General features: G+C 41.9%; 1 protein-coding gene across 1 annotated transcript; it reads right to left on the bottom strand.

Moving 5' to 3' along the window:
• Positions 1–339: 339 nt before the first annotated feature.
• chp2 (calcineurin-like EF-hand protein 2) lies at positions 340–7,106 on the bottom strand. The gene is made up of 7 exons (XM_008301267.1): positions 7,014–7,106; positions 4,903–4,975; positions 3,708–3,788; positions 3,351–3,484; positions 3,202–3,263; positions 2,536–2,658; positions 340–1,351 (listed from the first exon to the last, which is right to left on the bottom strand). Exons 1-7 carry the CDS (start codon positions 7,078–7,080, stop codon positions 1,298–1,300), a joined length of 594 nt encoding a protein of 197 aa, XP_008299489.1. The 5' UTR covers positions 7,081–7,106; the 3' UTR covers positions 340–1,297.
• Positions 7,107–11,774: the final 4,668 nt, after the last annotated feature.

The raw sequence follows: 11,774 nt of genomic DNA, 5'->3' as shown, positions 1-11,774 counted from the left end.
GCATGTAAAAAAAAACGTCATTGTATAGCATGTCAAAAAACGTCATAGTATAGCGTGTCAAAAAAATGTCATTATATAGTGTGTCGAAAAAACGTTATACTATAGCGTGTCGAGAAAACGTCATAGTATGGCATGTTAAAAAAACGTTATAGTATAGTGTGTCGAAAAAACGTCATGGTATAGCGTGTCAAAAAAAACGTCACAGTATAGCATGTCGAAAAACGTTGTGTCGAAAAACGTCATAGTATAGCGTGTTGTAAAACGTCATCGTATAGCGTGTCGAAAAATAAAGTCAGTATCATGAAAAACGTAAACTTTGAAACACAAGAAACACTCTGCTTGTTGTTGGTAAATTTATTGTAGTATACAGCATTTAAAAAAAAGGAAAAACAGTGCAACAGCATTTTACAATCAACAGAAAAGTCTTTTTTAAAAAGAATTAAAATAAATCAATCACATCGTGTTGTTTAACAGAAGAACGGTAGCAGGGACATAGTTGAATTCATTTAAAGCTAGAGGGAACCCTACAAAAGTATGCATGAACATACATGTTTGATATAGAATAATGTTTATTATGCATAAAATCCAACAGAATTATCACAACTTAGTGTTCAGTTTGAACGAATAGCTGTTTACTTTTTATTATTGTTGTTTTAGACATTTAAAGAAATGAAATAAATCAGTCTGATGTTTCCCACAGAGGGACAATAATGGGGAACTCTGTGGGGTCTTTACTGTAATCTTCTGAAACAGAGTTTATCTCAGAGTCATACAAAAGTTAAACCTTGTGCCTATTGGTCAGTAAATAAAATCGTATTCCACGCTGTCGTCATGACACATGATATGCAGCGTTTACCTGCATTGTAGACGACTGGAACTGGTTTCTGATTGGTTTGGAACTGGTTTCAAACTGGTTTGGATCTGAACAGACATCTGTAGGACAGACTGACACAACCTTTGGGACTCCAGATTTATAGACGGAGTTGTCTTGAGGTGGAACTGATGTTCGATGTTTCTGTCTGAAGCTCTGGTCATATTGATTCATCCTGACCTTATACTGCCTCCAGCCACCAGGGGGCGATCCTGATGTTTACTTTACACTTTTGTCTGTCGGCCATGTAAATACACAGTGTGCGTTTGGTACTGGGAAGTCCGCAGCAGTAACTTAACTCATCTCAACTTTCTTTGGTGGTCCAGATTCACCTCATGACCAGGATTTTAAACCCCACCAATCGCGTTCCACCTCCTGTTTCATCTCCACATTTCAGATTAATATCGTCTCAGCAGGTCTGCATCTTTACTCCAGGAAGCGAATGCTCATCTTGTGCTCGATGTTCACCTTCTCCAGTGACTGAAAACAGAACAAGAACAACTTTTAGACCTTTAATGCTGAAGCTGCAGAAGAAGAAACTAACATTTCAGTAAACCGGAGAGTGTTTTAGGTTCTTCAGATGTTGAAAAATCTTAAATATTTCTCCACCATTTGACACATCTGAGCTTTTTGTGTTTTTGAATTTCTCTAAACGTTGTGATTGTTTCCAGGTTTACTTGAGAATGAGACACGTTGTCGATGTTATTTTAAATTTCTGAAAAATGATTGTTGAGGGTTTATGCAGAAAAAATATCTCAGGTTTTCATACAAGGTTTTGATCTGGTTTAGGACTGGTTGTGGTTTGGGTCTTGTTTCAGACTGCCCGTGGACTTGGTCTAGTTCTTGTTTTGGTCTTGGCTATTGACTGGTTGTGGATTGAGTCACAAAATGCTTTTGGAATTGGGTTCATATGTGGTTCCAGGTTTTGAACTGGTTTTGGACTGGTACTAGACTTGGTTTTGGGCTTGATTTTGGACTGGTTTTGGGCAACCGTAGCTTGGGCTTGTGTTGGACTGGTTTGGGTCTTGTTTCAAAATGACTTTGAACTGGCTGAGGACTTGGTTTTGGACTTGGGTTTGTATGTGGTTTTGGGCCAGTTTTGGACTGGTTTGGGTCTTTTTTCAGACTGCCTGTGGGCTTTGGACTTGGTTTAATACTTGTTTTGGTCTTGGCTATTGACCTTTTTGTGGACTCCTTTTGGATTTAGGTTCATATGTGGTTTTAATGTATTTTTGGACAGGTTTTGGGCTTGTTTTGGATTTGGTTTAAAGAGCTTTTGGTTCCAGGTTTTGGACTGGCATTAGAATTGGTTTTGGGCAACAGTAGGTTGGGCTTGTGTTAGACTGGTTTGGGTCTTGTTTCAAAATGACTTTGAACTGGTTAGGGACTTGGTTTTGGACTTGGTTTTGTAAGATTCTGAAAATGGTGGAGAACAGTTTGGCCTTGTTTGTGACAGTCAGGTATTTGAATCTGGACTTCTTTTCATCCCCCATGGCACCTGTAAACCCGACATGACTCTTTTGGTTTCACACTATTACATATGTGTAAACTGATACAGGTTGGTGGTGTATCACAGCATTAAAGCAATAAAACTGTTTATTCTGACTCTTTGTGATCAAGCTGAAGTAAGAAACCGTCTCCGGTTTGACAGTTTGTGGTCTCACCTTTCTGAACTCGTCGAAGGAGATGGCGTCGTCCTGGTCCAGGTCGGCCTCCTGAATGGCTCGTTCAGCGATGCTCTGCAGCTGCTCCTCCTCCACCTGCATCTCCAGCATCGCCCTCAGCACCTGTCAGCATCAACCAATCACTAGTCACAGAATAATGTTGGCTTCAAATCCTCTCTGACTGATGTTTTTCTTCAGAACTAAATTAGTGGTGTACCTCAGGGCTTAATTCTGGTCCCTATATTGATTCATGAGTTTGAACTTGTTTTGCGTCTAGTTTTAGGCAGGCTGTGAACTAGTTTAGGACAAGGTTGGGTGCTTGTTTTGAACTAGTTTTTAGTCTGGTATGGATACTGGTTTTAGACATAGTTTTGAACTTGGTTTTGGATGGTTTTGGACTTGGTTTGGGTCTTGTTTTATACTCATTTTAGTGTGGTTGTACACTTGGTTTTGGACATAGTCTTGACCAGATTTGTCTTTTGGTAGTTTTTGTCTGTCTGGAGATATTTGGTAAATCAAAGGTTGTGTGAACAATTTTTGTTTAAATGGGGAGGTAACATCCATATTACTGTAGAGAAGGTCTACATCAACACAAAGACGTAGATTAAGACAGAAAATGAATCATAATGAGGTTCGTGAGTGTTGTTCAGTTGAACAGTTACAGACCTCAAGAAGGTCCTCTCTGGAAATCTTTCCGTCTCTGTCCTGGTCGTACAGCTGGAAGACGACTGAAAGCACAACAAATGACTTTCACTGGCGGATCGAAGGTAAACGTGTCAGAACCACGAGAGAAGAACAAACCGAACCGGACTGACATTTGAGTCTGTTGGTCCTGCTGTTTGCCGGCTCTTGCTGCGCTCCATTCCTTCCATTCCTGCTTCGGTTTGCGTCGGTCGGACGGAAATGAGCCAGAATCCGGACGAAGGAGGGAAAGTCCACCGCTTGTTGTCTGCAGGAGGAAAAGGAAGTGGTTCACGTTTCCCGACAAACAAACAGGTTCTGAAATATTGCTGCTGTCAAGTCCAAACCCTCGTAACTCAAACTACAGGATGTTTTAATGCATTTCCTAAAACCCTTGAAAAAAAACGCCGTACATTGTGTCTCTAATCAGTTCGTGACACCAGAGACTGCACAGATTAACGAGGAAAAACAACAGAGCAGCTGATCTGTACCCCGGAGAGAAAAAAGCAGCGATGATTCTGTCTCCGATGGGGTTCATGGCCAACTCCGAAACTGTGCTGAAGTCCTCCGGGCTGAGACACACAAAGACAAACAGATTTTAGGATGCGAATGTGAAACTAGAACAATTAATGTCTGGCAAAGTTCTCATCAATAACACACCATGTTGTGTTGGCAGAGCTTTTTGGATTTGGATGTGGACCTCTTTATGACCAGAACATGGTTTTGGACTAATTTTGGAATTTAGTGGAGAAGCAAACACAATTCTTTTAAAAATGGGTTTTAGATTGTTTTTTCATTGATTGGTTTCACACTTGGTTTGGGACAGGTTTCTGATTGGTTTCAGACTGGTTTCAGACTGGTTTCTGATTGGTTTCAGACTGGTTTCAGACTGGTTTTAGACATCTTTTTTTGAAAACAATGTCTTTTGGGATAGTTTTAGATTTATTTTGGACTTCATTTGGTACTTGTGTTTGTCTAGTTAAAGGCTGGTTTTGGACTCATTTCAGACTTGTTCTAGACTTTGTGTTGAACTGGTTTCAGATTGATTCCAGACACAAGTTCAGACTGGTTTCAGACTCGGTGTGGGACTTGTGTCAAAGTCATTTCAGTGATTTTGGACTTGGTTTGGGACTTGGTTTTGGAATTGTTTCTAACGAGTTTAAGGTTGGTTTCGGACTGGTTTTAGACTTGGATTGGAACTTGTTTTAAACTAATGTTGGACTGATTTCAGACTTGGTTTTATGGCTTGTTTCAGACTAGTTCCAGACTAGTTCCAGACTAGTTCCAGACTGGTGTCAGACTGGTTTTGGACTTGTTCCAGACAAGTTTCAGATGTGGTTTTGGACTAACTTCAGACTGGTTTCACATTGGTTTTGGGCTTGTTTTGGCCAGGGTTTACACTGGTTTTTGACTGATTTGGACTTGGTTTTTGGCAGGTTCTGAACTTGATTTGGACACCCCTTATTCGACTTGTGGCTGGATGTTTGGACTTGTCCTGCTGCAGGATGAGTCTGTGAGGATCCAACACATCGCTGATGATGTTGGTAAAAAACTACAACTTTTACACAGTGCTGTAAAGAGTTCTCATATCTCTTATGAAATGCTCTAAGTGAAAGGATGATTCTCCTACAAATAGCAAAATGCAACTTGCAACTAATGATTTTTCTGATATGTCCGTGCACAAACCTGAGCTCTCCTCTGTCGTCTTTGTCCAGAAACTCAAACCTCTCGTGCAGCCGGGCGAGGTGGGCGGCAGAAACTGAAAACACAGACAGCATTCGATTGATTACAGACGGCGCTTCGTGTCAGTCTGAGGGAATAAGTTGTGTTGTTTCTAACAGCAGTGTATCGTAGGGTTTGGAGGTGCCTGCTATTTTACAATATTCAATTTTTTAAAACTCTAAAATCTAAATATCTAACATATACTAACTGTAGTTGGAAGCTACAGAGAGGCAAACAGCATCGTTTTGAGTCTTTTTATTATATGTAGAAACTCACCAGTGATCCGTTAATGGGCTGAAACATGCAAAACTACGGCTCTTTCAATTTAATAATCTCATAAAGGCTGAACCTGACAGTCAGACACATTTTCTGGAGGGCAAACAGAAGCAGCTGCTGTACAGTAAACAGCCATCCGTCCCACTTGTGTGCTTAACAGCGTCCACGGCGTCAGTATCGGCGAGGACGGTTCGGCGTGTCCACAAAGATAAACAACAGACGATGAGTTCAACGAGGCTCAGCTTGCTGCTATCAGAGCGCTCAGACCGAGGCCACGATGGAGATAATATCCCGTCAGACCACAGTGGCTGGAGGCTGCTTCTAACCATAAAACAAGTCTTTATGCTGAAATGTAATGATTTACCTCAGAGGGTTTGCATCTTGTCCCCATAAGGAATCAAGTCCCCTCAGTGTGACTGTGTGAACACAGTAATGTCCCCACAACATGAGGAATAAAAGTACACACACACACATGCAGAGGACTGATTCATTTCCAGGAGACGAACTCTGACTTTTTATACTCACATTTAAAGAAGTCCCCAACAGGGACTCACGTGTGCCCCCATAAAGACATACGGTCCCCAAAAAGTTCCCACGACGTCAGTATAACAGGAACACTGACACAAACAGAGGACGTTCCATCAACTAGAAACTCAGTCTGCAGCCTTCATATGAACATTTATTGATTTACGATGTTTGTCCCCATAAACATAACTACGTGGTCTTCCTCAGCATGGAAATGGCTCAGCTTTAATGACGCCGTAGATTTACTCACAGCATATTTATTTTATTTTTTTTAGTACATATAATAAACAGAAAGATATTTTAGGATGTGCGAATTGGGTTTTGGGCACATTTTTGTCAGAATGTTTATATTTTATTATTAGCTGTATTATTAGCTGTATTAAAAAAATGAAAATTGCAGCATTAAATGAATAATTTAGGATCCAAACCTGACTGCCCCTAAAAAGTTTAAAAATTAATTGATACAGACTTCACACAGGAAGACAAATGTATACGGCTTTCTATAGTTTAAAAAATATAAAATAAAATAAATTAAACTCCATATTTATCACTAGCGACACAGACGTAATGAATCGATGTCAGCTGTAAACCAACATCAGGACGTTTTCAGTATTTATTTATGCACCTCCTCCTGTGAAGGAACCACAGCAGCAGTGCTGCGACCAACAGTTGGTTCCATTATCAATGGATCTGTTGATTATTCGTCAATAATGGGGAAAAATAACGATTTAGAACAGTCAAGATGACAAATGTCTGGTTTTCTCCACAACTTAACAACTTTTACTGTGACGGAGGATTGATAACAAAAATATTTACGAAGCTTTAGATCTAAAAAATACTCTAAATCATTAACTAGTTGTCGTAACAGTCGGTGGTTAATGTGATAGCAGCAGTTGGCTCCATCTGTGTTTTATAATAATGATCATAATGAATTTCACATGTTTTTAACAGTTATTTAGCTCGTAAAGGGCAACAATAAAAACACTGAACACGTATAAACTGTAGTGAATGTGAATAAACAGTAAGTTTAAACAGATTAGAGTAACCGTGTCATCGCTGTAAATATACAATACGAGCCGACAACAACGCTGTCAGAGGAGCTGCTACGTGGAGATAAAACATGAGAAGCTTTGAGAGATAAAGCAGCTGTTTCTGCTGATAGGAGTCACAGCTCATCTGCCCTCCTAGTTCTCTACTAACTCCTCCTCGTCTTGACATCTTCCAAAAGGAGGAGAAACAAGCGAGAGCCAAAAGCCAAACGGATCTCCACTCACAGCCGGTTTCCTGCATGAGCTCCTGGGCGTCTGGGATGTGGCTCATGTCGGAGCTGCTGGAGCCCATCCTGCTCGCGGTTCGGCTTCGGTTTGACTCGATCCGTCAGTCCGACTGAGGCGTCTGGTCAGTCCCACTGCTGACATCACCCACATGCAGCTCAGCCAATCACAGCCCAGCAAGCAGACGCTCGCTAACCAATCGGAGGACAAGATCTGCCCACAAACACCTCCACCGTGTCTCTGTTTTGGGAAGAGATGCGACTACGGCAGGAGGTAAAGTGGAAATGAGAGAAAAAGTGGTTATTACAGACTGATCTGACAGCTTAAACATCAGTCACAGCTCAGTGTGCTGCCCTAAAGCTGCCCAAAAGGCAATTATGGCAACTTTAATTAGTGGTATTTTGAATTTCAAAGCCATTGTAGAGATGCAAAAGGTTCACAACAAGTCACAAAATGACCACAAAGAGACACAGAACGGCCAAAAACATACGGCAGACTGTCACAGAGAGGTGGAAAATGACCACAGAGTAACCTTAAAAGACCAAAACAGAAGCAAAACCACAATAAAAACACAAAAAGTCACCAAAATCAGACACGAAACCATTACAGAAAAACTCAAAATGACCACAAAGAGACTTAAAATGACCAAAAACAAATGCAAAAGTCCCACAAAAACAGTCAGAATGACCATGAAGAGACCTAAAATGACCAAGAACATCTTGGTTTCACTGATACGCGACTTCTAAACTTGAGCCAAACGTAATTATTTTCACATCCAGCTGTTGTGGAGCAACATCTCCACCAGCTGTCCACTTGGTGCACTTTAGCCATTTAGCATTTAGCTGCTACAAAGACAAACATTTCTTATCCTGAACTGAAAAAACTGCTGATTCTCCACCGTCAGTCCGTTTATGGACACTAGATGGAGCCATTTCCACATAAAGACACACCGACCGGTGTCCTCAGAAGACCTGCAAAACACTGAGCCTCTCAGCAGGGCGACCACTCGCTGCTCTGAAGGTTTGGTTTTTGCTCAGTAACTTGTCATCATTTATATTTGAATTCATTCTGGTGTCGCACTGTAACGCGGCTCTACACGACTGTTCGCTCGTGTTTTGGAGGAAATCTGAAAAGCAGACTTTAAAATCCTAATTTTTCATGTTCATCAGGTTCGTCTTTGTGACTTTTAAACTTGTTTGCAGGCGGCTTTACGTCTGACGAACGCACACGCCTCACAACAAGCTGTAAATGTGTGAAACCACTTAATCGAAATGTGATTACGGCCGCAATAAAATAAGTTATTCCTGGTAGTGAATCCACGCGCCTCTTTATGGCGGGTCATAAAGCAGCAAGACACGGGTTCAAATGCAAAGTGTTTTCATTTAACTCCTCCAAACAGCAGCCATGTTTTCCACATATATGCACGGGCAGACGCGTCCTCAGTGGAATATCTGAGGACGTGTCTGAAATATATCACAGTTAAAATCGAGATAAGAAGCTGAAGCGAACAAGCAAAGGGCTCCAAAAGTCTGAACAAACGTGTCGTATTTTCACGTAACTCGTAAGAAACTTGAGGATTTAAGAACACTTTGTGGATCCGTCAGAAGAAGCAAAGACCAGAATCAGCAAAAAGAACAACAAGATGATGTTTGTGTCCAGCTCCACTGCACTCTTTAAACACTCCTGACCTGTGACGAGGTGGAAACAGGTTAGAAAAAGTTGTTTTAAATAAAGTTTTAAGTTCCTTTTTCTGTCATCGTTTACTTGTTGTTGTTTTTCTACTTAAGCTTCAGAATCATCTCTCCCTGTATTAGTTTAGTTAAGTTACCTGAAATACGACTCTTTCTCTGCACATTTGAAGATTCTCCTCCATTTTCTGGGTTACCGTGGTGACGAGTCCATCTAACATATGATTGGTTGGCTTAAAGGAGCGACAGTGGAGCCGTAACATACATGGTACATAGCTGTACAGGAATAGAATGGATGATGTTTAAAGTCTAAACATCTACAAGGTCTCAAAGTTAAAACATTTGTTCAAAAAGGAGGAGAAATGCCTCAATAATCAATATTCCTGCCACACGGGGTGAAAGTCAGAACACACGTAGATAATAAACAACTAAAATAAGACAAGGACTTGGTCATGTGGTTATAAAAGACGTAAAAGGGCAACAAAGAGACGCAGAAATGACAAAAACAGACACAACGAAGCTCAACTTTAACTCAAAAAGACACAAAACGTCCATGAAGAGACACAAAAAGACGTCGAGGAGACGCACAGAGACCAGAAAGAAACACGAAACCATCAAAAACAGATTCCAGGTCATCACAGAGCAACACAAAAACACCACATGGACACACAAAGTGGCTAAATACAGACGCAAAGTCGCCACAAAGACACACACAACACACACAAAGTGACGCAACATGATCAGGAAACACTTGAAACCCACCACAGAGGGACACAAAACGACCAAACACAGTCAGAACCGTCAGAACCGTCACGAAGCAGAACAGTTGTTTCCCAAAAAGACACAAAACGTCCATGAAGAGACGCACAACGTTTACAAAAAGACCCAGAACCACGTGGTGCAGCGTTGTGTGTCTGTTTTGTGGTATTTCGTCACCAGCAGCGAGTTGTTCTGGTGTTTAGTCAGTAGAGGTGGACCGACCCAGTTCAGCTTCATCCAAACAGAGCAGCTGGCAGGACGTCAGGCTTCACATTCCTCAGAGCTGATTTAGAGGCAGAGCTGCTGCTGCAGCCGTTCAGCAGAAAACACCTCAACGATACCGTCCAGAACCAATACCGTCCTGGACCAATATCATCTGGAACCAACACCATCCAGAACCCACTCCATCCAGAACCCACACCATCCTGAACCAACACCATCCTGAACCAACACCATCCAGAACCAACACCGTCCTGAACCAACACCATCCTGAACCAACACCATCCAGAACCCACACCGCCCAGAACCCACACTGTCCAGAACCCACACCATCCTGAACCAACACCATCCTGAACCCACACTGTCCAGAACCCACACCGTCTTGAATATTGTGGTCTTGTGCCTGTTCTGGGTCGCTTCGTGTCCCTTTGAGGTTTTGCGTTTGTTTCGTTCTTGTTGTTTCTCTTTCTCAACATTTCCCTTCTTGCTGCAAACACAGCGTTCGTTGTCATCAGCTGGACGATGACAACAGATTGACATGAAATAAAACAACCCAAAGTCCCAAAGCTTCCTCCAGCTACAGGAACATGAGCCAGAAACCGTGTTGTTGACAGTCCACGTCCTTATGGTCACATGTTCGGGGCATTTCAAAGCTCAGGTGCTTCCTCGATCATGTGCTGACATCATCATGACTTATTTACTGCTGAACATGTACTTATACATGAAGGGACTTTCTCATGGACAGTAGTTTAGCTTCCTTCACGTCTTTTCTACGTCTTTGGTGCCACATTTAGCGGAACTAAAGTGAAACAATCAAAGCGAACCGCCGACACATTCGGTATTTTTTATTTTTATCAGAAACGTTCCGATAACCACAGACCTTCCTGCTCTTCGTCTGTTTCCACGAATCACACGCCTTTTCTGGATCAGCCTCACCTGAAAATGAAAGTGCAGGTATGTTCGCTATGCAGCGACACAGACGACAAAGTAAATAACGAGCCACGCGACGCCGCTTCGGTTTCAGTTCCTGAGAGCAAATATTCATAATCAGTACTTTCCGACCCGGTTTGCGAGCCTCTACTGAACACGGTCCAGGGTAAATGTGCGAGCTTTGGCGTTTAGATAAAAACATGAGTGGATCAGGTGTGACTGGAAGCTTTGAGACGATGTTGAACAACCTCCCTTCATCTCAGGAGAGAACGAGAAGCTGCTGAAGTTTTTCAACCAGCTGCAGAATTTGACCGAAATAGACACAAAGCAAGACGACAACGGCGATACAAACATAAAACAACCACAGAGAGACACAGACTGACCAAAAAAAGACTTAAAACAACCACAGAGACGCAAAAAGACCAAAGACAGACACAAAGCCAGCAGAAGGAGGCTTCAAACCACCACAAACGGACCGAAAACAGAAGAAAATTGACCATAAACGTATGTAAAACTACCGCAAAGGCTCCTAAACCCACCGCACAGAGACGTAAGATACCCACGCAAGATAAACAAACAAATAAACAAACAAACAAACAAACAAGCAAACAAACAAAACGCAAAACCAGCAGACAGAGACTTAAAATGATGAAAAACTGAAACTGATACTGGATGACCCACTAGATTAACTGACTTGTGGATTGATTGATTGATTGACAGGTGGATTAATTGACATGTGGTTTGATTAATGACTGATTGATTGATTGATTGATTACTGATGAACCTCAGGTGATGCAGCTTCAGCTCTGCTCTGCTGTTCGGCCTCGCTGGGCTTTTGTCCCGACTGTCACAACCAATAAAACCCGAAAAAGCATGTCAGTGTGTGTGTGTGTGTGTGTGTGTGTGTGTGTGTGTGTGTGTGTGTGTGTGTGCTGGCTGAGCTCCAGCAGGAAATGAATGAAGTCCTCCTGGCTGCATGAACTCTGACCTCCTTTAACTCTCTGATTCAGACATGAAGTGAAAAGATTAAAAAGCAAAACAGAAGCAGGATTCGAGTCTCGTTATAAAAAACAGAGCGAGAGCAGCAAGTCTCTGGAGGTGTGAAGTCCTGAAACCAGTTACACCACAAAATATACGACCAAAACCTGGTTGGAAGCCAGTTCTG

Source organism: Stegastes partitus, unplaced genomic scaffold (genome assembly GCF_000690725.1).
Source record: "Stegastes partitus isolate 25-593 unplaced genomic scaffold, Stegastes_partitus-1.0.2 Scaffold1651, whole genome shotgun sequence".
In the NCBI taxonomy this organism is placed as follows: Eukaryota; Metazoa; Chordata; class Actinopteri; family Pomacentridae; genus Stegastes; species Stegastes partitus.
Note: the sequence above shows the minus strand (reverse complement) of the source record. Positions and strands in the feature narration are given on the sequence as shown.

What these genes read in the sequence shown, in the direction of transcription:
- chp2 (XM_008301267.1), bottom strand. Translation starts at nt 7,080, where the DNA reads ATGGGCTCCAGCAGCTCCGACATGAGCCACATCCCAGACGCCCAGGAG. An exon ending in GACGACAGAGGAGAGCTCAG is followed by an intron (nt 3,789 to 4,902) that starts GTTTGTGCACGG and finishes TGTGTGTCTCAG; the next exon opens with CCCGGAGGACTTCAGCACAG. An exon ending in CCTTCGACGAGTTCAGAAAG is followed by an intron (nt 1,352 to 2,535) that starts GTGAGACCACAA and finishes TTCTGTTTTCAG; the next exon opens with TCACTGGAGAAGGTGAACAT.